At 47.0% G+C, this 26253-nt stretch overlaps 1 protein-coding gene across 7 annotated transcripts; it reads left to right on the top strand.

Annotated features, from left to right (window-relative positions):
- The first annotated feature begins 252 nt into the window (after positions 1 to 252).
- VSIG4 (V-set and immunoglobulin domain containing 4) lies at positions 253 to 24604 on the top strand. 7 transcript variants are annotated; one of them, XM_081964009.1, is made up of 9 exons: positions 253 to 384; positions 9377 to 9736; positions 10557 to 10835; positions 13778 to 13822; positions 14025 to 14096; positions 15987 to 16043; positions 18802 to 18921; positions 20771 to 20792; positions 23867 to 24604. In XM_081964009.1, the coding sequence occupies exons 1-9, from the start codon at positions 327 to 329 to the stop codon at positions 24072 to 24074; spliced, it is 1221 nt and encodes a 406-aa protein (XP_081820135.1). In that variant the 5' UTR covers positions 253 to 326; the 3' UTR covers positions 24075 to 24604. The 7 variants fall into 7 exon arrangements, with proteins under 7 accessions (XP_081820135.1, XP_081820133.1, XP_081820137.1 ...); XM_081964007.1 differs by having other exon boundaries at positions 13950 to 14096; XM_081964011.1 differs by lacking the exon at positions 14025 to 14096.
- The last annotated feature ends 1649 nt before the right edge of the window (positions 24605 to 26253 follow it).

Genomic DNA, 26253 nt, shown 5'->3' with positions numbered 1-26253 from the left:
CAGCTGCCTGCCTGGTGTTTTAGAAATGCTGAAGTCTCCCCTTAGTTGTCTTTTCCAGGGGATAACATCTCAGAGTCTCCAAGCAGACTGTATTCCTGACTATCAAGCCCTTTGAAAACTTTCAAATGGCATGATTTCACCGGCTGCTCCTTTAGTCAGTTTAGCTTGCAGACACAAAGCCTCTTGCGAGATTCTTTCAGAAAAGGAAATAAATAAGGAAGGAAGGATAATAAAGCAAAAGAAGGAAAGGAAGTCATGCTTACTTCACTCCTGGTCTTGAGAGGGGTAGCATCTCACCAGTGGAGAGCAAGAAAGTGACGAATAATATGGAAAGTTGGGTCCAGCTGTGGATTCTGAGCTTGGTGGCTGTTGTCCCTGGAAAAGGTGAGTTCAGAAGTTGTGACTTGATGGTGCTATTAACAAGAGGTTCTTCTCAGATCTAATGTCTGTTTAGATCAGTGGTTCCCACGTCCCATGGGGGAACAATTTAATTTTTAATGGGGGCAATTTGAACCTTGTTTAAATCAAGTTTTTAGGCTTCCTCTGCGTGAGAAGAGTTCACTTTTTGAGTAAAGTAAGAATTATATGTCATGGGGGGGGGGGGGAGCTCAGGATTTTAGAGATGCTTAGGTGGGGCATGGCAAAAAAAAATGTTGGAAACCACTGATCTAGTTCTACTTCTAGGTTTGCTTTTTGTCATTCCATGTAAAGAAAGGATTTCCCACCAAGTGATGTTGCTGTAAAAACATAAACTATCTTAATACTTGATAGGCAGTTTCAGGATTTGCTTTTAAAAGCTGTATCCAGAAATTCTCCAGTTCTACGTGAGGAAATGCTGGCAATGTGAAGTCAATAGGAATGTCCATCGGTCATCCTGTCAGCCTTAACGGCGGTTCAAAGGCATTAAATTAGGTGGTACAGCAAAAGGATTCTGTGGCACCAGAAATCAGACAGGTATGACCAGGATTTTGACAGAAATTTCTTTGGTTAATAAAAACTTGCTGAGATTTGGAAAGCAATAAAGATTGGTTTTTAAAAACCTGCTCTCTCCAAAGTTGAGTTTTACTCTAACTTCACTTTGAAGCTTAAAACTTTTAAATTTACTTTGAAGTTTAAATCTAGCATCTTTGTACCTTACGGTGAACTATCAATGCCATTCAGATAAGTCCAATATCAGTACAAAATCCCACTTTCTGCAGCCAACATAAGTTAAAGGAATCTTCCAGTGAAAAAGCGTGTCTCTTCTTGAGATTCATAGAATCAAACCAACATTTGTTCACGAAACAAGCATCTCACTTCAGCAATAGGTTAGGCAGACTCCTCATTTCATGGTAACTATTCTGGTCTTGCTTGTATATAATCCATCATTTTAACTGCCTTGTTTAGTGCAGCTTTGGGTTCTTAAGGGATGCATTTCACTGCCAAGTATGACTACAAAGACAGCAGCGAATATGCTAAATATGTGGATGGAGAGGTGGTATTCAGTCAGTTCTGACAGGTTCTGGAGAACCAGTAGCAAAAATTTTGAATAGTTCAGAGAACCTGCAAATAGGCTGGCCCCCGCCCCAGCAGCCTCCCAACTGATCTTCTTTTGTTGCCCTGAACATGAGAACAGAACTGGGAAGCAGGTTAGTGGGGTGGAGAGGAAATGGGGATTTTACAGTAACCTTCCCATGGAATGGGGAGGGAATCTTTGCTCTGCCACGCCCACCAAGCCACGCCAATAGAACCAGTAGTAAAAAATTTTGAATCTCACCACTGTGTGGATGGCTTTCGATTGGTCGCCCTCTTGACTGTTACTGATTACATACATTTATGATGGTAGAAGTACTATCATTCTAGTTTAGAGGTTTATTGATTTATAGGTTTTTTAATCTATATTGGTAGGGACGTGGTGGCTCAGTGGCTAAGACACTGAGCTTGTCAATCAGAAAGATTGACAGTTTGGCGGTTCAAATCCTTAACGCCGCATAACGGAGTGAGCTCCCGTCATTTGTCCCAGCTTCTGCCAACCTAGCAGTTCGAAAGCACGTAAAAATGCAAGTAGAAAAATAGGAACCACCTTTGGTGGGAAGGGAACAGCGTTCTGTGCGCTTTTGGCGTTTAGTCATGCCGACCACATGACCATGGTGACATCTTCGGACAGCGCTGGCTCTTCGGCTTTGAAACGGAGATGAGCATTGGCCCCCAACTAGCACATACGTGTGAGGGGAGCCTTTACTTTTACCTAGTCCAGGGGTGTCCAAACTTGGGAACTTTAAGACTTGTGGACTTCAACTCCCAGAATGGGAATTCTGGGAGTTGAAGTCCACAAGTCTTAAAGTTCCCAAGTTTGGACACCCCTGGACTAGTCTATACTGAAGAAAGCTGAAGTTTCCTTTTTTTTCTATACCTTTTTTTGTTGCTGTTGCTTGCACTCCCTAATTTTGCTGTTATACCCTTTCCCTCTTTTTTTTCCAACTGCCTTTCTTTGCTTTTTGTATTTTATATATTTTTTGAAATTTAATGAAGTTTTGATAAAATATATCCGGAGCCTTATTTCAAGGGGGGCTGTAAAACCTGACATTATTTCAACCATAACTGCCCCTGCTTTGGGGGCTAGGAGGCAACACACATGCCAAAAAGATGTCATGGTTTCCATAACTGAATTAAATCAACTTAAATATTTCTGTTCCCGTGGTTCTGATAGGAAGCTTATTTGCAACACAGAACTCCTACTTAAACCCAATTAAGGTGGATAGACTTCAAACGTGACTGGATTCATTCATTTGAAGGGAGAAGCCCTCTTTTACTTGTTTTTATTAGTTTCTCTTCACCAAAGTTTTTGACACATTTTGAAATCATGTTAAATAATCAGGCAATAATAACAATGTTTATAGAATTTTGATTAGAATAGAATAGAATAGAATAGAATAGAATAGAATAGAATAGAATTCTTTATTGGCCAAGTGTGTTTGGACACTCAAGGAATTTGTCTTTGGTGCATTTGCTCTCGATACATTCATCAAGAATCATAAGGTACAACACTTAATAATAGGCATAGGATACTAATAAGCAATCAAATCATATTAGGAAACAACATAAATCACAAGAAACCCTATACCACTTCAGACAAATGGCTATCCAACATTTTCTTAAAGACTTCCAGTGTTGGGGCATTCACAACTTCTGGAGGCAAGCAGTTCCACTGATTAATTGTTCTAACTGTCAGGAAATTTCTCCTCAGTTCTAAGTTGCTTCCCTCCTTGATTAGTTTCCACCCATTGCTTCTTGTTCTACCCTCAGGTGCTTTGGAGAACAGTTTGACTTCCTCTTCTTTGTGGCAACCCCTGAGATATTGGAACACTGCTATCATGTCTCCCTTAGTCCTTCTTTTCATTAAACTAGACATACCCAGTTCCTGCAACCATTCTTCATATGTTTTAGTCTCCAGTCCCCTAATCTTCTTTGTTGCTCTTCTCTGCACTCTTTCTAGAGTCTCCACATCTTTTATACATCGTGGCGACCAAAACTGGATGCAGGATTCCAAGTGTGGCCTTACCAAGGCATTATAAAGTGGTATTAACACTTCACGTGATCTTGATTCTATCCCTCTGTTTATGCAGCCTAGAATTGTGTTGGCTTTTTTGGCAGCTGCTGCACACGGCTGGCTCATATTTAAATGGTTGCCCTCTAGGATTCCAAGTTCCCTCTCACAGTTACTACTACTGAGCAAGGTACCAAATATACTGTGTTGTCTAGTATTGTAAGAGGTGGTAGTATGGAAGGGTTTCTCCTAAAGTCTACCACCATTTCTACAGTTTTGAGTGTGTTCAGTTCCAGATTGTTCCAGTCATGCATTAGCCATGCATTCTACCAAATCTTTTATGCATGCAACTTTTCTGCAACCATATAAGCTTCTGGGGAGTCCTTGGTGCTCTCTGAACTTGTTTGCTTGCAGATGTTTGATTACCTGGCTAGTCAGCATCTTCAGGTGGTGTTACCTAATCGGGTTCTGGCTGGGGAATTCTGGGAGTTGAAGTCCACAAGTCTTAAAGTTCCCAAGTTTGGACACCCCTGCCGTAATGAAACCAAGGATTCCGCGGTTGAATCCTAAGCTACATATATTCTCTTCTATTAATATGAGCTTCACTCAGTTTTGCTGAGCAATAACTGACTAGATAGGAAGCTAAAAAACAAGTCTTCCCACTACGCAAAAATGTACAAAAGGCCACTTTCTGCTCGTCAGGTTCTGTACTTTTTGAATGTTCAGGGGATTTTAATTTCCAGACACCTTTGTAATTCTGCAGGATTCAGACTGATTGCTATCTAATATTTCCTGGCATTCAACATCATCTTTCATGCATTTCTTGTGTGGGTCCATAAAATCAAAAAACAAAAACAAAGCAAAAACCAGAACATGTGCTCCAGTGGTAGGATTCAATTTTTTTTACTACTGGTACTGTGAGCGTGGCTTGGTGGGCATGGTGTGGCTTGGTGGGTGTGGCTTGGCAGGTGTGGCAGGGGAAGGTTACTGCAAAATCCCCATTTCCTCCCGATCAGTTGGGACTCGGGAGGCAGAGAATAGGTGGTGGCGGGGCTAATTAGAGGTGGCATTTGCCAGTTCTCCGAACTACTCAAAATTTCCGCTACCGGTTCTCCAGAACTGGTCAGAACCTACTGAATACCACCTGATGTGCTTCATAAATTTCATCGTTCAAGAGAGACAAAATTTTAAAATGATTATTCTGCTTCCTCTTTAAAAAACTGAAACTGGGAACTCTAGCAGATGAATCATGGAATATGGCATTGAACTTATGATTTTTAGCTTCATAGCAGCTGAAAATAAGAGAAGCTAAAAGATTATGCTGAACACGAGAGGTTATCTTGCCATCACAGTATCTAGGAGGAAAAGGAGAAGCAGAAGGTCCTTTGGGCATCAAGGGAAAGGCCATGGCAGAGGTGGTATTCACCAGGATCTGACCAGTTCTGGAGAGGAAATGGGGATTTTGCAGTAACTTTCCCCTGCAACGCCCACCGAGCCACACTCACAAAGCCATGTCACGCCCACCAAGCCACGCCCACAGAACTGCCAGAAAATTTTTTGAATCCCACCACTGGTCTGGATTCTAAATTGTATGAGGGAGCTAGGTATGTTTAGCCTATCAAAGATAAGGATTGGGAGGAGGGACACATGGTTACTGTTTTCCAATACTTGAGGGGATCTTTCAGGGAAGAGGGGGCTGTCTTATTCTTCAAAACACCTGAAGGCAGGACCAGAAGTAATGTGTGGAAGCTTGTTCAAGAGAAATCCAACCTAGAAGTAAGGAGACATTTTCTGACAGGGAGAAGAATTAATCAACGTGAATGCTCCACCACTGGAGGTTTTCAAAGGTAGACTGGATCACCATGTGGCTGGGATGGCATAAGGTTTCCTGCCTTGAACAGAGGGCTAGACTAGAAGACCTCTGAAATCTGTCTTTCTATATTTCAAACCTGGAAGGTCCCTGGATGGAGCAGAAGAGGGTCCTTCTTGAAGCAGCAACCTCCACCTCAGGTGTCTGCAGACTAGAATCTGACCTAGTTGCTATAATAAAAAAGACCATTGAGGAATGAGGAATGAGTTAAGATTTAACAGATTTAACAGAGTTGGAAGGGACCTTATAGGTCAATGATGGCGAACCTTTTTTGGCTCGCGTGCCAAAAGCGGGGACAGCGCAAGGGGGGTGTCATGCGCAGGCATGCCACACCCATAATGCTATGTGCATGACCACAGTGCGCATGTGCGCATGACCAGTGCTCCCCCCATTTATGGTGTGCTTTTTTCACCCTCCCCAGGTTCCAGAGGTTTTATAGGAGCCTGAGGAGGGCGAAAACAGCCCCCCCCGGAGGCCCTCCGGAGACTTCAGGAGCTTCCCTGAAGCCTCCAAGATGCATAAAACCGGCCCTAAGGCCAAACTGGAAGTTCTGGAACGAACTTCCGGTTTTCTTGTAGGGCCGGTTTTAGCCCCCTGGAGCCTTCAGGAGGCTTCCCTGAAGGCTCTGAAGGGCAAAAAAACAACCGTAGGAGCAAACCTGAAGTCACTTCTAGTTTGGCCATAGGGATGTTTTTCGTAGTCCGGAGCCTTCAGGGGACTTCAGGAGGCTTCCCTGAAGGCTCCGGAGGGCTAAAACCAGCCTTACGAGCAAACCGGAAGTACGTCCCTGAACTTCCAGTTTGACCATAGGGCCGGTTTTTCGTGCTCTGGAGGATTCAGGGAAGTTTCTTGAAGCCTCTAGAGGGTGAAAAATGGCCTCAAAAGAAGGCCAAAGTCAGCTGGCCAGCATGTGCATGCGCGCTGGCCAGCTAACAGGGCAAGCCTCGTGGGCCCTGACAAATGGCTCCGCGTGCCACCTGTGGCACACGGGCCATAGGTTCGCCATCATGGTTATAGGTCATCTAGTCCAATCTCACCCCACCCAAGCAGGAGACCCTACACCATTTCTTACACATGGCAGTCCAATCTCTTCTTGAAATTCTCAAGTGATGCAACCCCCCCAACACCTGAAGGCAACTTCTGTTCCATCAGTTGATGGTTCTCACTGTCAGAAAGTTCCTCCTTATTTCTAGGTTGAGTTTCCATCCATTAAGCCTTCAGGTGCTCTGGAAAATAGCTTGACCCCCTCCTCTCTCTGGCAGCCTTTCAAACTTTAGACTGTTCTCATGTCTCCCCTGGTCCTTCTCTTCACCAGACTAGCCATGCCCAGTTCCTGTAACCGTTCTTCATATGTTTTAGCCTCCAGTCCCCTAATCATCCTGGTTGCTCTCCTCTGCACTGTTTTTAAAGTCTCAACATCTTTTTTATAGTGTGGTGACCAAACCTGGATGCAGTACTCTAGGTGTGGCCTTACTAGGGATTTATAGAGTGGTAGTAGTACCTCCCTTGATCTTGATTGTATCCCTCTGTTAATGCAATTTAGGATTGCATTGGCTTTTTTGGCTGCCGCTGCATCTCACCTCACCTGCATCTTTCTTATTATAACAGAATAACAGAAAATGGTCTCGGAAGCCTTCTACTCAAGCAGGAGGCCTGATACCATTTTAGACCAATGGGTGTCTTATCTCTTCTTAAAAACCTCCAGGGATGGATCTTCTGAAGGCAAGATGTTCCACTGGTTAATTGTTCTCATTAATAGGAAGCTTCTCCTTAATCTTAATCTCTATACTATGTTATAAATCCATCTGTTACTTCTTGCCCGGAGATGTTTTGGAGAATTGGTGGACCCCTGCCTTTTTTTTGAGACATCCCCTCAAATATTGGAAGATGCTGTCATGTCACCCCCTAGCCCGTCTTTCTATTTAGAGTAGACATCTAGAGTTTCCGCAACTGTCCTTCGTATGTTTTAGCCTCCAGTTCTCTAATCATCATTCTGTCCTTGGCTGCTCTGCTCTGTCACCACCGTCCTTGTTTATTGTTTGTTACTCGCAGATGATAAAGGAAGGTCGCTTGGCCATGGTTCTTCTTTTGGCTTCAGGGGAAATCAGGCAAGCAAAATTTCCCCTGATTTCTTTGATACGGGTAGGAATCAAGGAGAGGTCAGACAAACAAAAGGCCCTTTGGATGGCTGTGGCTTTTTCTGCAGCCTTCCTGTCGCCTGAGTGGCTGTCCAGAAACTCTTCTCCATGTGCCAGCAGAATCTCCCTTTCTCTAACCAAGTTCTCAATGCAGGAATCTTCAACACCCCACCCCACCCATAACTAGTTCCAGCCTCACTGCTTTTCTTTCTTGTTCATTTGGCTCTTCTTGCTTGTTCACAGCTTGATTTAGATCAGGAATACGTAGCCCTTTTCTGTTCAGCGATGCAGGGGGGGGGCTTTTAGTTTCCATCCTCCAGGGTGTCCGCGGGGCATGGTCACAAATGTCAGGATGGCAGGTTGGATGGTGCAATTGAGAACTCCAACTGGCTTCCACGTGTGATCAAACCGTCGTGTGTGCCCTTTGACTCTTTGCAAAATTATAACAACAGCGAGAGTAAGCATATCCACTCCTGATTCGTTCTCGTGAATAAGGAAGGTTCTACCAAATGTACAGAAAATGGTTGCTGTGGGGAATACAGGATAGTGGAAAGGCAGCTGATGCCACCTGAGAGGTGCAAGAGCTAAAGCCGAGGTCCTCAAACTCTTTAAACAGGGGACGATTCACGGTCCCTCAGACCGTTGCAGGGATGGACCGGCTGGGTGGCTAGGTGGTCATGTGACTTGTTGGGCGTGGCCAATTTAGCAGTCTATTTTGCCTTTGCCCTTTCTGTACCTGCTCCTCCCCTACTCACCCACCAGCCCTAGATCATATGGCTATCAGGGTTCCAAATAGCATCCAAAAGTAAATCAGAATCCAAGGCAAAGTATTGCTCAAAGTTCCAATTTATGAAGAGAGCCATGTTGGCACATCTGGGAAAACCCAAATCTGAAAGCTTCCCGGTTTTCCCCACCCAGTTCAAAGTTCAAGATCTTGCCCCCACACCCACAAGTCCATCCCATGGTCCAATCTCCCACTGCCATGCTGGCAGTTCCACCCATCCAGTTCCGGTCAGGTGCAGAGACAAAGGATGACCTTGGCTTTCTAGAAAGGATTTTGTTATGGCTACTTAGTACGTAACTCCTTACAACCCCTCCTCCCAATTTCCTACAATAGAAAATTCATAGCAGAATAATAGAAAGTGTGGCAGGCCAACGATCCAAAAGAAAAGGTGGCTGCAGGCCTGACAAGGGCTGTGAAAACAAAATCCTGAAAGTCTGTTTTTAAAGCATTTTAAAACATTTTTAAAGACTTTTAAAGCACTACTTTACAAGCAGAGTTGTTTTTCAAGCCAGCAGCAGCCCCCCCCCCCCCTACTCACCCACTGGCCCTAGACCATGTGGCTGCACTGGCGAGATCACCCCTCAGTCACCTGGCCCTCCCCATCATCCTTTGACCTTACCTTCGGCGGCAGCGGTGTGATCAGAAGTGCTGCTCAACTGGTGAAATAACCAACCAGAAGTGCAGCTGCAATGGATGCTCGCTGGAAGATAATCAATGCAAAGTATCCGGCCTGCAGAATGGTGGGATTTAGCCCTGCCCCTCACCGTTGTCCTTAAGCAGTGAGGGGCAGGGCTAAATCCCACCACTCTGCAGGCCGGATACTTTGCATTGATGGGCCATATCCGGCCCACGGGCTGTAGTTTGAGAATCAGTGAGCTAAAATGTGCGGAGAAGACAATCCTTGTCTGATAAATGTCTCCCCCTTTAACGTGGTTCACAACACTTTGAATGAGACCATAATAGTCTTCACCCCCAGCCCTTCTTCTCCTGAGGACATTGCATTTACTTTCTGGTGTCGGCATCTAAATCTTCTGCTTCTTTTACCCCTCCTCCTCCAGCTGCCCTGCATTTGACCGGCAGCCAGTCGGTCGATGGGACCTGGAGAGCTCCTGCCACTTTGCCCTGCCTGTACCAACCCTCCCCTGACTTCAAGCAGCTCCTTGTGACCTGGAAGTTCTCCAAGGATAGCCAAACTCCTGGCACCATCTTGCAACACGATGCCTCTGGGGACCACTTCTTCTTGACTGCTTTCCGAGACCGAATCAACGTTGCCACGAACCCCCCCGGGGATGTGTCTCTCCACATCAAGGCACTTGAAATGACCGACAAGGGTTCATTTGTCTGCTTAGTAGAGTTGGAAGCCCAAAACAGGAGCAGAATCAGCGGAGAAAAAACCATCCAGCTCAAGGTGATAAAAGGTAATCAGGCAGTTGGGTTGCTGAGACCCTCACACAAAAACCTGCAAGGCCTTTTGCTTCATTTTATAGCATCCCCTTTTGATTTCGTTCGTTCCTTTCTGCTGCGTTCCTTCTCGAGAACTTCAAAGCTAGGAGCAGAATTTAGGCGAGAGGAGGACGCATCCTAATCAGGAAGCCGACTCCTCATCAGTAACAGAAGCAGCACAGCTCTGCTTGGAATATTCATCCTTTTTTTTTCTTTTCAAGAAAAAACGGGTACCTGGATCAGAAAAGACTCTCAGCTTCTAATTGGATTAATAAGGCCCCGGGAGCAGGGGTGGACTACATGGGGTTTGCAGGGGTTCGGGATAACCTCTAGCTAAGATTCTGTGCAGTTTGGAGAACCCCCATATCCCACTCCTGGCTGGCCCTCCCCTCCCCACCTGTTTTGGATGCAAGTAAGTGCAGGGCGTGTGCGGAAGGGTAGGGAGGGCAAAAAACAGGCTTACCGGAAGTTCGGGAAGGCCGGAAATGGGTCTGTTTTCGGCTTCCACAGGGCTTCCTGAGCCTGGGGAGGCCATTTTTGCCCTCCTGGAGGCTCGAGAAAAGCCTCCAGAGCTTGGGGAGAGCAAAAACGCACCCTCCAGCTGTGGTGCATGGGGCTGACTAGGCCACACCCACCCAGGAACCAGGCAGAGAGCCCCTTGCTAAAACCTTTGAGGCCCACTCCTGCCCGGGAGCCATATTTCCCTTTGATCGATGAGCTTGCAATTCCTCCTTTGTTTCGCTCTGAATTGCTACAGGTGCACTGAGAAACCTTAGCAGCTCTTCTGCTCTCTAGTTGCAGTCTCTAAGCCGGTGGTTGAAGCCAGCAGCCAGGAATCTGTCCTGCCCAGTGGATCCAGGATGAATCTGACCTGCTCAGCCAATGGCTCTCCGCCCATCATCTACCGATGGTACAAGGACATGCCTGGGGGGGAAGCAGAGGAGCTACAGAGGGGTCCAGTCCTGGTCTTCAAAAGCCTGCAGCTGTCAGATTCCGCCGGATACTTCTGCACAGCAGAAAACAAGGTTAATGCACCAAAGGAACAGAGCGACTCCTTTCAGCTGATGGTGACAGGTGAGGATGCGCCAGAGATGTCACTGCAACAGAGCCACATCACGTAAAGGATCACACTAAGGGTTAGACGGTCCATGGAGAACATTTTCCTAGGACTCACATCTTTATGAAGAGGTCCAGGCTCTGAATTCTGTCTATTAATGCAGTACAGGTGGTCCTCAACTCACCACCATTCATTGTGGAGCCACAGTGGTGCAGTGGTTAGAGTTCAGTACTACAGGCTACTTCTGCTGACTGCTGATTGCCAGCAGTTTGGCAGTTCAAGTCCCCCCCTTCCCTTCCTTCCTTCCCTCCCTTCCCAGCGGTGAGAATGCAATATTGCAGGCTAACTCTGCCCATTGCCAGCAGTTAAATCCTGACCAGCTCAAGGTTGACTCAGCCTTCCATCCTTCCGAGGTGGGTAAAATGAAGACCCAAATTGTTGGGGGCAATTATGCTGACTCTGTAAACCGCTTAGAGAGGGCTGTAAAGCACTGTGAAGCGGGATATAAGTCTAAGGGCTATTGCTATTTAACGACCATTCAAAAATTACAATTGCAATGACACTGGAAAAACGTGTCTGCCACAGAATGGTCATGTGATCAAAATCTGGGCGGTTGGCAACCAGCAGGGGCTTATGTTGATTGTGCTGTCTTGGGAGTCACATGATCACCATTTGCAACCTTCCCAGCTGGCTTCTGACTAGCAAGGTCAATGGGAAAAGCCAAGTTTAACAACCAAGGCAAACATGGTTACAGATTCAGGCATGGCACACTTAACAATCACCTTGCTTAGCAACAAAAATGGTGGTCCCAACTGTGGTTGTACGTCAAGGACTACCTGTTGTGGTCCAGCAGGGTCTGGTTGAGCTGCTGATGGACTCGGATAGCGAGGAACCATATGAGTCTGCCCTGGATGATGTGGAGGACCTTGTGCAGGGTTCAGACTCAGAGCAGGGACCAGAGAGGCTGGTTGGCCACCAGGAGGCGCCTGAGGCATGGAGCAGTGGGGAGGATCAAAGGCAGTTTGTCCCTGATGCTAGATTGAGAAGGGCTGAGAAACGGAAGCGGCAACTCCATAGGCAGACTCACAGAAGATGATTAAGCACAGGTGGTTGTGGATTGGCCCCTCCCAAGAGAGATTATAGGTGAGTTGTTGGGAGGGGACATTTGCAGGAAACAACCATTCAATTCAATTCAATTTAATTTATTAGATTTCTAGACCGCCCCCTCTCCCCAAAGGGATTCGAATTAGTAGTTAAGAAAATCTATCTGTGTATTCTAGCCGTGTCTGCTCGTTTGGACTATCTGCGTTGCTTCATTTGAATTATCTGGGTTGCTCTATTGAACGTGAGTTGTCTGGGCCTTCAGCCAAAGGATTCGTTATCTAAGTAATTAAACACTGGCAAACAGCCAAGCCTGTGTTCTGGTTTATTCACAGGCATGGAGGGGGAGGGGTCAGAACAACTACCTATAGTGGAAGCACACTTGGGCTAGATTCACATGTCTGTCCAGGATTTGCTTTACCACGAATTATTGAGCAAAGCATCACCAGCTTGGTTGATGTCACATGCTAAGACCTAAAGCATGGTTTGTACGTCGTAACAGCTGAGTTCAGCCAGGGGCTAAACCGAAAGCAAGCAAAGCATATTGTGCCTTTCTATTTTGCGCCCATGGAGATTCTCCGTCATCCAGGCCCTGGTTGTCCGGAAGGTGCTTTTTCCAGAGGCAACTGGACTTTCTGGTTTTTCTTTGAAGACGTTCCACCGCTTTGCTTGAGAAGTGACACCTCTTCAAAGAAAAACCAAAAAGTCCAGTTGCCTCTGGAAAAAGCACCTTTGGGACTTGCTATTTTGTGTAACCCACCTGCTGCTTTTCAACCATTCTTTGTTTTCCTACTGGTGCTACAAGTTCAGGCATACATGCAACAGTCATGGCATCCTACTATCTTCACTACCAGTTTGGTAGCGGGAAGACACGTGGTTGCATGCTTGCTTCACGCATGCGCAGCAAGTCTGGGCATGTGCAGAACCGTGATGACGTCTGCGTTGGTGAGCGGAGCCTTGCGCCGCCACCACTACCGGTTCGCCCAAACCAGTGCAAACCGGCAGCATACCACCTCTGACAGAGAAGCATCCGTTCAGAGTCAGGGTTTGTTATACCTTTAGGTCTGGAGGTTCCCACCTCAGGAGTTCAAGCGACAGGCATAGCTCCTTCTTCCTATTTTTCTATATAACAGGAAGCAGCAAAGGAGGTTTAGTTTAAGAGGCCCCAAATCATCCGTGGGAATTCTCTGGCTCCAAGTGGGCCTGAATCTGGGTCTCTCAGGTCAGGTCCACTACCTTCATCACTCCCACGCTCTGTAGCTGCTGCTCCAACCAGCCTTCTCTGGAGACTTTTCCAAAAGTGCCAGAAAGACAACCCTTCGATTGGGATTGCCACCTTTTCTGTGGTCTGCAAAGAAGAAGGGAAGGTTGGAGAGGAAGTAGCTTTGTCTGGCTACTAGTCCAACTGAGCAGCAATACCAAAACTCACCTCCCATATTAGGAGGATTATGTACCTCTGAAGAGGGGCCATCGTTGAGAGGAGTGAAGGGAAAACAAATCAGTAAAATCAGATTATGGGGTTTTGCAGTCAAATCGGGGTGCTTTAATTCTTTGTTCTTCGGGGAACAGGGTTTTGGAGAGGAGGAGGTGAATAAATTCAAGGTGATGACCACAACCACGCCATTGAAGACACGGCTTTTTGTGACAACCCATGGAACAAAGAGACCAGTCGTTGTGTGAACTTTTACCCCTCCCCCGCAGGCAGCCATCTTTTCCTATTGAGTCATCTTGTTTTTCAAGTGGAGGGGTAGGAAAAGCCTTCGCCAAAGAGTTCGTCCCCCAAGGGTCTCCCCAAGTGCCCCCAGCTCCTGGGAGCCATGAGGGTAGGACAGTAACACTGCTGCTTTTCCCCTTCTAGATTCTTCTGAAGTCTCCACTGCAGAACCAGCTGGACACACAACAGGTGAGGCATTGCAGGTGTGGGCGAGGGAGGCAGAGGGCTTGCTGTCTCTGGAAGCCCACGTGGCTCATCTCATGTCAGGCAAGGCCTGTAAAGGAGGGGAGATTTGATCGAGCACTTTGATCCCCAGAACCTGCTGAATTTCACCCCTGCTCCCACGTATCTGGGAAGGTGCTCAAGTCATCTGCATTTCCCACCCCGGCAGAAACAGGGACGCCAGTCTGGAACTTTGTAGCCGGAACCTCCAGGAGGCCTGAAGTGACCCAAACTAAGACAGGTGAGGAACCACAACCCTTCCCCAGTCTGGTGTTTCCCCAGCCCCAACACCATTGGTTGCCAGCTGGAAACGGGGGTGGTGCCTTTGGCTCCTGTACCTGGAAGATGAGATAGAACATGGCTTTCCACAGGGAGCAGTTTAAAAAAGTCCAAGATGCTGTCTACAGTCGCGCAACACACACCCAAAGGTGTTTGATGACATGGTTGTGGCATCCAGCTTGGCTTTGCACTGGGTACTAGGCACAAAGACCTGACAAGTGCCATAGTGTCATTGCACAATGCTATAATTGGCAACGTTTGAGGGTTGCTTTCATATTGTATCGCCATCACTTCCTCCACCCCCACCCCCCCCAAGGATCTGCTCCCTGGTTTGCTAGGGTTGGCAAGAGAAATGGGGGAGAGGAATCCTTGGCCCTGTGGGAAGGTCAATGGCCCTGCAAATCCATGCCCAGAAGCCGGGATGGGGGGGACTTGCCCCCTGCTGTTCCTAGGGGACAGTAAGAGTGAGACCGGTCTCTCCCTCCCAGCCTGCAAAGCATGGATTGTGCTAGAAGGAGCAGGGATCCTCCTCTTCAGGAGTGGAAGTAGAGGCCGCCCACGTAAAGGTCAGGGGAAGTGGAAGGGACGTGATCAGTGGTGAAATTCAGCAGGTTCTGACAGGTTCTGGAGAACCGGTAGTGGAAATTTTGAATAGTTCAGAGATCCAGCAAATAACATCTCTGGCTGGCCCCAGAGTGGGGTGGGAATGGAGATTTTGCAGTAGCCTTCCCCTGCCATGCTCTCCAAGGCAAACCCACAGAACTGGTAGTAAAAATAGTTGAATTTTACCACTGAATGGGAGCCTCCCTTACAGAGCCAGAGACAGGAATGACAGAAGAAACTGGGGGGCCCTTGGGGGTCAAGGTGCTTGATCAAATCTCCCCCCCTCTTTACATGCCTTGCGTGACATGAGATGAGCCACGTGGGCTTCCAGGGACAGCGAACCCTCTGCCTCCCTCGCCCACACCTCCAATGCCTCACCTGTTGAGTGTCCACTTGATCAATTTTGCAGTATCCTTCCCCTGGAGTGGGGAGGGAATGGAGATTTTGCAGTATCCTTCCCCTGCCACACCCACCAAGCCACGGCCACAGAACCGATAATAAAAAAAACTGAATTTCACCACTGGACGTGATCCATTTATGTCCTCCAAATGTGACCTCCAAGCCATCTGCAGGTGGCAATGAATGTGCAGAAGAGCCCCTAATTTGCATGCATGGCTGACTCTGGACTCCACCGGCTTTGCTCAGCTAAGCCCCAACACTCCTGGATGGTTCTGTTCCCCTGCTCACAGAATGGGCCATGGCGGTGACACAGTTACTTCTCCACCAAAAAGTGTCCTTTGCTCCACCCTTGGAGCAGACCATCACCAGCTCTGTGGGGTGGGGGTGGGGAATCATCTTGGCAGGTGGGGCAGCGGCAGTGGTGGGATTCAGCCATTTCGCACCTATTCGGAAGAACCGGTTGTTGGAAGATATCTCCTTTTGTTTTTTCCACTTTACAGGACTAATCCTGTAAGGAAGGCAGGCAGGAAGGAAACATTCTGGTGTTGTTTCTAGCTTAATCTTTATTGCCCTGCTTACAGAAACTGCCTCTCCTGTTAACCCTTATGACATTGTCACAGCTAAGGCGAAGTGCCCATCGACCTGAGTGACGTTAAGTTGGTCACGCCCACACAGTCACATGACCACTGAGCCCCACCTACCCATCTGGTCATTAGGGCAAAGAATTGGTTGTTAAGTCATTTGAAGCGCACCACTGGCGCAGTGGGTACAAAAGCTTCCGTTGCGCAGCCTGGATCTCACTGGCTTTAGTTCCTTCCCGCTGAATCAGCCTCTCTGGCTTGTCTTCCAGACGGAATGGTGACTTCATCCACAACTTTTGGGGACGTTTCAGGACATCAGCAGAAAAGTAAGAGGAAGGAAAAGTTGGGGACCACCTGTGTCCCAGGAGGTGGGGAAAGTAGGGGATGAATCAGAGCAGCGTTTTTCAAACTTGGTCCTTTTAAGATGTGGGGACTTCAACCCCCAGAATTTTGCACACATCTTAACCGTGGCTGGGCTGAAACACTCTGCCTTAGGCGCTGTTGACCTACTGTGGGTTGTGATACACACACATACACACACATATATGCAGGTCTTGGCGTATTCGGGTCTTCTCCCATGTAAGATTGAGAGTATCTTGGCGACGTTTCAACTAACTCCCACTCGCCATCTTCAGGCACAAGCACAAAGCCGAAGGTACCAGCCTGAAGATGGCAACTGGGACTTCGTCGAAACGTCGCCAAGATACTCTCAATCTTACATGGGAAAAGACCCAACTACGCCAAGACCTGCATACCTGTACCCATGAAAATCATTGCCAGGAGAATTTGCAAGGCAATGTCAAAATCTACAAGATAGATGCAGTGCAGTACAGTAATCGAAGCCTGCTGTTTGTATGGGCACGTGACACAAGGGCTGGCCATCAGTCTCGATGCCAGCTTTAATCCTCTCAGCAGATGCCCCTGAAATGGACCATTTTGATTCACTTTTTATATCACCATTTTGCCATCTTTCAACTCTCCTACACAGTAACTCCAGGGAAAGGGTTAAATTAAAAGCAAAAAGTTTTCACTTTCTCAAAACAATCAGTCACATGGTCCAATCACATCTCCATCTGCTTGCTCGGTGACATCACTCCTCCTTCCTCTGACCAGGTGTGAGAATGTCCTTGGTTCCCAAGAGAAAGTATTTTATTTTGACTACACAACCTCAGCTATCTCTATCTGTGTTTTACACACAGAAACACAACCAGTAGAACTCTGACTATTTATTTTCATTTTTTAAAAAAATATATAGTGAACATAGGTAATGAAAAATGCTAGGGCCACAAGTAAAATGCAGATTTGTAGTGTTTTTAATCCTGGTTTGTTCAGGGTGTATTTATGCAGCTTGCTTAGTTTGTGCACAAAGAATCTGACAGTTCTTCTTAGTTCTTATCAGAGGTGGATTGCTCCCGGTTCAGCCTGGTTCAGCCGAACCAGTAGTGGAATTCAGGCCTGGGTCGCAGAACCGGCAGTGACCCAGGCCTGCCACGCTCCCAAACTGGTTCCCTCGCCGGCCCTGGGCCGCCGCCATTTCGATTTTTAGTGACTGCACGTGCACAGTTCACTGTAAATTGTTCTGCGCATGTACAAAGAACAATTTACATTGAACAGCGCATGTGTATGCACGTTGCACGCAGGTTGCAAACCAGTAGTAAAATCAGCAGGAACCCACAGCTGGTTCTTATTGTTCTCCTACACAAAAGGAGGGATGGCAAGAATGAATACAAAGACTTCAGGGAGCTAGTGTGTTACGGGAATGTCTGCAGAACACAGTCAAAAAGTCCAGACAGTGTAATGGAAGGTCTGCCAGTTGTATGCGTTGCGGAGAGATTGAATAGCGTTGCTTCTTTCAAACGTTAACACTATTCAACTTGCCAATGAACTGGGGGAAGGGAAGGGTGAAAAGGAATGCCAAGTAGGTGTGCATGGACTGCGAGATCCTAGCAACTGAGCTCTTAACTGGGGTTTATTTTGGTGGGGTAGGGCTTATATTATGGTTTATTTTCCAGTTGGGTCTTATTTTCGGGGAAACACGGTAGCAGGTGATCAATACGTGAAACAACTTCCTGTCTCTTCCTCCAGATGTTACTCTGAGTTGCAAAGTGCCACCCCAAGGCTGCTGGAGAAGCCTCAATTGCCTTCAGCCTGCTACAGTGAATGACCCTGTTATTATTAATAATTTCCAAAGTTTATCTGATACTGCAAGTCAAACGGCCTATCAAAAGCCATCCAGTAGATATCAGTTGGGCTAACTTCTAGGAAGGATCAGAGGTGGGTCCCTACTGGTTTGGACCGGTTCGGACAAACTGGTAGTAACTTAGTGGCCTGGGTTGCTGGAAGCGGTAGCGACCCAGGCCTGCCACACCCCGGAAACCGGTTCTCTTATGGGGCCGCCACAGTGGTGGGTTCCTGCCGGATCGCACCGGATCGCGCGCGCTCCCGTTCGGCAAGGAACCCGGAAGTAAGTTCCTGCCCCGCCCCTGGCGACGGGACGGCGCTTGCCTGCACTCCACCAGCTCAGGCGCGACCGGAGACGTTTCTCTGCTCAGACATGACTTCAGTGGAGCGGTGGCAGCCTGGCAGGCTGAACCTGCGTCCCTTTCAGGAGCTCCGCTCCGCTGAGAAAACGTCTCCGGTCCCAGCCGAGCTGGTGGAGCGCAGGCAAGCGCCGTCCCGTCGCCAGGGGCGGGGCAGGAACTTACTTCCGGGTTCCTTGCCGAACGGGAGCACGCGCGATCCGGTGCGATCCGGCAGGAACCCACCACTGGGCCGCCACTCTGTTTTTCGGTTCTGCGCATGCACAGATCAATTTTCAGTGGAAAAATTTATTCCCCCCCCCCCATTTTTAAAGGTTTTGCACATGCACAGACCTTTTCATTCGCAAATGTGCGCGTAGCACAAAATTTTTGAGGCACTGAACCAGTAGCAGTAGGTTCTTGTTATTCTTGTTCATCTAAGAATATGAACAATTAAGATAGTTGATGCAAACCTAAGGGCCATGTTGGTTTGCCTCAATCATCTTGAAGTTGAAAGGTCAAGGGAAATTTGATGGAAATCTCCATTTCTGCTGTGTCCCTCTAGCTCCAGGTGCTCAGAAGAAAGGTCTGCCCCTGTATGTCACCATCCTGATCGCTGTGCTCTCTGCAGCTTTCGTCCTTATGGTCATCTCTGTGGTATTTTGCAGAAGGAAAACTAAGAGTGGTGAGTTGCGGGGTGCTCATTTTCTCGGATTGGGGATCAGGGGACAACAGTGGAACAACTGGGAGTTTAGGAATTGGAAGGCTACAGCAAATTAGGAACCAGACTGCTAATAGTGAATTTTTGGACGGCACCGTTTAGCACTTTTAGGCTAAATTTAAGATCACAAATTCTGAATTCTAGAGAGGAAAACTCGAAGGTAGAAATCTGCTGTTTTGTCCCAATCCTGAGACTTGATTTTTGTGTAAGATTCTGAATGTGTATGGTCAGGTGGTGGGTTGAAACTATCTTAAAATCATGTGAGTGAACACTTCAAGCAGGCCAAGTGAAATTTCAAAACATATTGTAGAACATAGAATAATAGAGTTGGAACGGACCTTGGAGGTCTTCTAGTCCAACCCCCTGCTCAAGCAGATACCATTGGCGGCTCAGTCTCTTCATGAAAACCTCCAGTGTTGAAGCACCCACCACTTCTGACAGCAAGCCATTGCACTGGTTTAGTGTTCTCACTGTTAGGAAAGTTCTCTTTAGTTCCAGGTTGCTTCTCTCTTTGATTAGTTTCCATCCATTATTTCTTGTCTTGCCTTGGCTGACACCTCTTCTTTATGGCAGCTCCTCAAATATTGGAAGGCTGCTTTCGTGTCACCCCTGGTCCATCTAACCACAGTGGGAGAACAACCAGGGTATTGTTCTGACCAAGGCTTCCTGATACATTAAAAAGCACACACTTAGTCCCAAAATCCTCTTTTTATTTCAAAGGCTGTGAATTATGTTCATTCACAGCCGGTAATGAGTCCCCAATAGTTGTAAAGAGTCCTACAGTAGGCTGCCAAAGTCCTTTAGGATAAGGCTAATAAGCACCCGCCTTTATCTTCCTTGAAACACTGCTAAAGACTTAATTATCCATTAGTTTGGCAAGTCCACATGGAGCAAAGAGTCAAAATGGAGCTTCAGATGGTAAACTGACCAGGATAAACCAGGGGTAAAATACAGCAGGTTCTGACAGGTTCTGGAGAATCGGTAGTGGGAATTTTGAGTAGTTCGGAGAACCGGCAAATACCACCTCTGGCTGGACCCAGAGTATGGTGGGAATGGAGATTTTGCAGTATCCTTCCCCTGCCACTCCCACCAAGCCACGCCCACAGAACCGGTAGTAAAAAAAATTGATTTTCACCACTGGCATGAACCAAGTTGCTTCCTGCAAAGACTCCCATGCCTTTGCTCCTCCTTTATGTCCTATAGGAGGAGCCAATCACCTCCAAGTGTTACTCCTGAGTTGTCCCTTCTGTCTTAACTGTTCTTGTCTTTTGGCAGCTCTGCACAGGCAGGCACTGTGAACAGGGGAAGCCTGTTCCTCTGCCTCGCTCATTTCTGACTCTAGAGGCTCCGGAGGCAGCACCTAACTCCCAGGTGGCCCTTGCCCCCTCTCTGCCTCGATGCAGAGCCCTCATCTGAGCCATCCCCAGATCCCAGGACTGGCCCACGTTCCTCCCTAACCTCCTCGTTGTCCGACTCTGCGGCCAGCTCCGCAGGCTGGTGGCGGATCACAACAAGTATAATGTTAATAGAACACAAACATAGCATCAAAATTCTGCTGTCAAGGACAACTTTAGGAAACTGCGGGGCCTTGATCAATTCAAAACAGGACACCATAAGAGGTGCCATAGAAGCAGTCCACCCTGATGTCCAATTATCCAGTTGTTTTTATTTGTTTTGTTCTGTTCCATTTCATTCCCCGTTTCTTTTTTCTTTTTCCTTTTTTTTATAGTTTTGTACTTGTTTTTTAGTTTAATGTACCGGTGACTTTGTTTTCTGGAAGTAAAAATTCATTCAAATGTTGTTTCTTTTTCAGATAACATTTACGAAGTAACATAGTAAGTAATCATCTCATCCTGGGGTTACAAGCGTGAAATGTGTTGACCGGGTATATTCTGAAGAGCTGGGTGTAAAATGACTGACTTGGTGAAAAAAACGGCTGAGCGTGCTGTTCCCATTTTGGGTGCAGAACGGAAATACATCGAAGGAGCCCCTCAAACGCCTGGAAAAAAGATATTGCCTTCCTACATTGCAAGTCAACTCCTGTCCTAATTAAGCAAGCAGAGTTCATGCAACACATTAAGGAACAAAGAGAAAAACAAATTAAAACCAGTCAAGCTTTTGCACAACATGAAAACTGCACATTGTGATATTTAGTTGACCTGGCTGAAGAATGTTGGGCAATCCTGCCACAGTGACAGCCACAGTGACAGCGGTGCAAAAGAGCTGAGGGTTTTCTAGCACAATCTCACCAGCATGTTCTGGGTGGGGGACGTGGCTCTGTGGTTCAGCAATAACCAAAGAGTCACAGATTTCATCCTTCTGTGTCAGAGATTATTTGGAAATGCAGATGTCTTATTGCTATTTTTGCAGAAGACATAGCAAGGCAGGCTAGTTTGGGTATGGACTCAAGCAGTGGTGGGATTCAGCAGGTTCGCACCTATTCAGAAGAACCGGTTGTTAACTTTCTAAGCAGTTCGGAAAACCAGTTGTTGGAAGAAATCTCATTTTGTGTTTTTCCCACTTCACAGGGCTAATCTTGTAAGGAAGGCAGGAAGGAAAGATTCTGGTGTTGTTTCTAGCCTCATCTTTATTGCCCTGCTTACAGAAACTGCCTCTCCAGTTAACCCTTATTACATTGTCACAGCTAAGGCGAAAGTGCCCATCAACCTGAGTGATGTTGAGTTGGCTACACCCACTTGGTCACATGATCACCGGGCCACACCTACCCAGCTGGTTATTAGGGCAGAGAACCGGTTGGGCTCAAGGAACTGTGAGTCCAGCAGTGAGTCTCAGATGTTAAGAGGTGTGGGCTTTCTCAGCGTGCAGGCTGATGAATTCTGGGAGTTGAAGTCCATCTTCAACTTTTAAAGTGACCTAGGTTGGAATGCACTGTGCTAGATGCCACATCCATACTTGCAGTAAACCACAGTATAACCATACCTCCCATCCCAGACTTATTTATTTATTCTGTTACGCCCCTACCTTCTTGCCTTCATCTAACCTCTGGGGTCCAAGTAAGAGAAGCTTATGCTGTCCTTAGCTGAGCCATCTCTGAGCGAGATGGGCAGTGAAGAAATAGGAAACCAAGCAAGCAAGACAGAATTTACTGCTGGTGGACTTTTCTGTTGTGGTCTGCCGGAGGCCGGTGGCCTGCAGAACTGGCAGCAGAGTTGGACAGTGAGAAGGTTGGGGAGGAATATGGGCCAGTCCTGGAGGATGGGGAAGGCTCTGCATCAGAGGCAGAGAGGGGGCCAGTAGTTATGTGCTGCCTCCAGGGCCTGACCTCAGCAAGGCAGAAGAACAGCAGGAGCCTGTTCCCAGTGTGCACATGTGTAGAGCTGCCAGAAGGCAAGAACAGTTAGGACAAAAAGGGAGACTCAGGAGTAAGGCTTGGAGATGATTGGCCCCTCCCATAAGACAGAAGAGGAGCGAACGGGGCATGAGCTTTTGCAGGAAGCAATTAGTTCATATGTTCGGTTTAAGCTCTGAGAAGTCCTGTTTGACTCTGTGCTATGTTTGGCCTTGCAAAACTAATTGGCAATTAGCTCTCTGGCAGCGTTTCAAGAGAGAGAAAGGTGGGTTCTTATCAACATTCCCCTGGAAGATTGTTACTTGAGCAGACATCTGTCGGACTCTTCACAGACTGTCTGTGAATCATTATGGGCTGGGAATGATTCACAGCTGTATAAATAAAAGAGGGTTTTTGGAACTAAGATTGTGATTTATGCTTTCTCAGGAACCCTAGATCAGAACAGTTTTTGCCCCTCCAGGATGGGCACAGAGCTCTTAAAAGAGGCTTCCTGAGCTTTTTGGGGTCGATGTGACTGATTCTGATGTCACTCCGGCTTTAACACTTTTAACCCGGGTCAGCTAAATACCCACAATGTGCTGCTTCCACTTTGTCCAAAAGCTGAATTGGTTTCCATGTTTGTGTACATGCAGTATGTGTGTTTGTGCATGTGTGTATGTGTGCACGCCTTAGTAGGTGCGTGCCTTAATACCCTGCCTGTGTGGCTAGTGAATCGCTTACATTGTGCAAACCAGCAAAGAGATTAAGTTGGTGTTGCTGAATTGTGTTGCATGAATCCGGTTAAGGGTTTTGTTGCAGGCTGTGCAAGGTTTTAAAAATTGCATTTCCACCAGTTTGTTTTTCTTTTTCAAAAGGCTGGATGGTTTCTACCCATAATTTAGTTTGTCATAAGATTTTGACCACTGCTAATTGCACCACTTCCCTAAAATCAGTATCTCCACATTCAGCTTTCACTTTGGATCACAATAGTCAGCCTCTTGTTACATGGTAAATGCAAATGTTCTCACCCACCATTATGGGGGCTGGGAGGGATTTGAGAAATCCGTATCTCCCCACATATAATGTTTTTTATCTCCCCTCTATAAGCTTCTTATTCTTTTCTCTTTCTCCTCTGGTTGCCTCTGTGTGTGTGAGCGTGTGTGTGTGTGTGTGAGAGAGAGAGAGAGAGAGAGAAACAGACAGACATACAGAGACAGAGAGAGAGAGAGAAAGAGAGAGAGAGACAGAGACAGAGACAGAGACAAAGACAGAGAGAGAGAAAGAGACAGACAGACACACAGAGGGAAACAGAGAGAGAGCAGAAGGCAAGTGGGATCAGGTTGGTTCCTGCTGGAGAAATGTCACTAAGTTACCCTTTGTGCTTTTTAAAAGCAGAACTGCGAGTCTCAAAAATAGATCATGTTCTCCGCACAGCAGCTGATAATTGAGGCAGGCAGGCAGGCTAACTGCAGAGGCAGCAAACGGGGATCTTTCTGAGTCAGCCCTATAAAAAAATTGTGTTGTGCAAATGCATCTTTCAGCAGGCGTCTTGCATTCCCTGGGTAAGTGGAAGCCCTCCGTTTTGCATGCCTTAATTTCACCCTCGTCTGTCTATTTCAGCAACAACAATGCCCTCACCCTGGAGGGCAACGAAAACATCCCAGCCAGCCCAGGAGTCAACGGTAACTGCCTGTATGAAGAACCAAATCCAAGTTTCAGTAACAACTACACTATGGAGCCGAACAAAGCCGATGAGTACGTGACAATGGGTGGAAAGATGGACAACGAATATGAGATCCTGGTAACTGAGAAGCAGTTTGGGAAGTGATGGGCAACCTGTAACAGGAAAGAGTAGATCTTGCTACCTATCCAAGAGCTGAGAGTTGAAGGATATCCATATTCACCCCTTCACATGAAAACATGTCAACTTGCCTTCTCTGAGCAGGTCCTCCTCCTCTTCCTCCTCCTCCCAAACGGTGGCTCTCCTGTCTGGTCTCCTAAATGGACTTCTTTCAGCCTGGCAACTCCACTCACTCAATAGTGGCCGCTTAGACTTTTCTCCCTGCCCAAGAGCAGCTGGATCTGGGGCAAGCAGAGCTGGGCAAATGTCCAATTCGCTCTTCTCTCATTTGGTGACTCTGCTTTCTCCGTTTCTCCTTCTTGTGAATTTGGCAGGGTTGGCTTGTTGAATAGGAACTAACTAATCTTTGAACTAACAAATGTGGACACTAAAATATGCATGTGTTTGATTTTTTGTGTGTGTTGTTTGTTTGCAGTTTGTCCAGAATACACTTTCTGTACTCTTCCATCTGATCAAAAGCACATTTGTCGTAATAAAAAACACTTCTCTGTGACAAACGGATGAATCACACTGCAAAACGTTGGGAAATGGTAGCCTTGGGATGATTGCTTCAATGAGGATTCTGTGATGTTTCAAAACGGGAGAATGAATTAAGTTTATTTTAAACCAGTTTCCCCCCCCTCTCTAATTGGCAGATAAATATGTAGCTTTTTCTGTCCTGTATTCAAATATTTTCCTAGGCTTGTTTTTATTCATTGGTCTACATATTTTAAAGCAAAATAATCTAATATTGACTAAGAAGGAAGGAATTGTTTGGCAAAATCTGGTAGATGTGTGGACTTCAACTCCCAGAATTTTTCAGCCAGCACATTGTTTGTAAACCACCAAGATCACTTACCATAGGTGGTATAGAAATTTGACAAATAAATAAAGTTAAGAAGCTCTCTGCTCCAGAGAAAGACAAAGCAGGCCTACATGTAGGCCTCTTTCTGATTAATATGAAGTTGGATGTTATAATGAAGCTGCTGATACAGTTCTACAAAGCAATCATTGAGTCTGTCAACTGCACCTCACCAGTGGGTTACTCTTTCCTTCTCTACTGGTATGCTGCTCATGGTCCATTCATGAACACACCCAATATGTGCTGCGCACACATGCGTACTCCACCGCCCCTGTGACACCCAGCTGCTCGTTGGAGGTCGTGCAGGCACTGTGTGCATTTGCCCCTCAGCATTTCTGAGTGCTGTGTACTCTCAACTCCTTTCTCTTCTGATTTCTCCTGCTTTTTCTCCTTGGAGAGATTGTTAGTGATGATACCTTCAGGACCTCCTTTTGTGGAGTTCCCCACAAAAGTGGTGGGTTGCAGGCGGTATGCCCCGGTATAGGCATACCGGAGCCTGCCCGGAGCACCGGGTACCGTTTCAGTATGGTGCTCTGGAGGGCTCACCCGCCCGCCCGAGCTCCTTACCTGTCCTTTGCAGCCTTCTGCGCTTCTGCGCACAGGCACGGCACATACAGCACCTGTGCAATGCTCCGCTGACAGCTAGAGCATCGTGGAGGCTTGCAGAGGCATCACCTCTGTATGCATGTGTGCACTGCGTGTATGTGTGTGCGTATCGTGTGAGTTCATGTGGAGGACACCGAGCGCCGTTTCAACCGTACTGGTTGCAATGGAATCCGGAACCCACCACTGTTTCCCTCTTCAGCATCTGAAACCCCTGGATCCAGCTTCCCTTCCCTTGGAGTCCATAAAGCTCCCCAAGGCGCCCTCCCTATTGTGAGGTCTACAGCCACAGTAGCAGACTCCCTACTTCTTCTTTCTAAGGTAGATCTCTTGCCTCACAATCAGGAGGTTGAGTCCGATCCTAAGTAGAGGCAGCTGTAGGGTCTCCTGCTTGGACAGGGGGTTGGACTACCATGTTCCCCTCAAAATAAGACAGGGTCTTATTTTCTTTTGACTCCCAGAATAAGCACTTGGCTTTATTTTCGGGGAGGTCTTATTCTTTTTGAGGTGCAGGAGGTGGTGAGCATGGTCACCTCACGGCTGCTGCTGTGTTGCAATATTTTTGGGGAGGGCTTATTTCCAGGGGAGGGCTTATTTTAGCGCATGCGCTCAAAAGCCCGATTGGGCTTATTTTCCGAGGAGGTCTTATTTTTGGGGAAACAGGGTAGATGACCTGCAAAGTTCCTTCCAACTCTGTTAATC

The sequence above is a fragment of the Natrix helvetica genome (genome assembly GCF_964273705.1).
Source record: "Natrix helvetica genome assembly, chromosome: 11".
Lineage (NCBI taxonomy): Eukaryota > Metazoa > Chordata > Lepidosauria > Squamata > Natricidae > Natrix > Natrix helvetica.
Note: the sequence above shows the minus strand (reverse complement) of the source record. Positions and strands in the feature narration are given on the sequence as shown.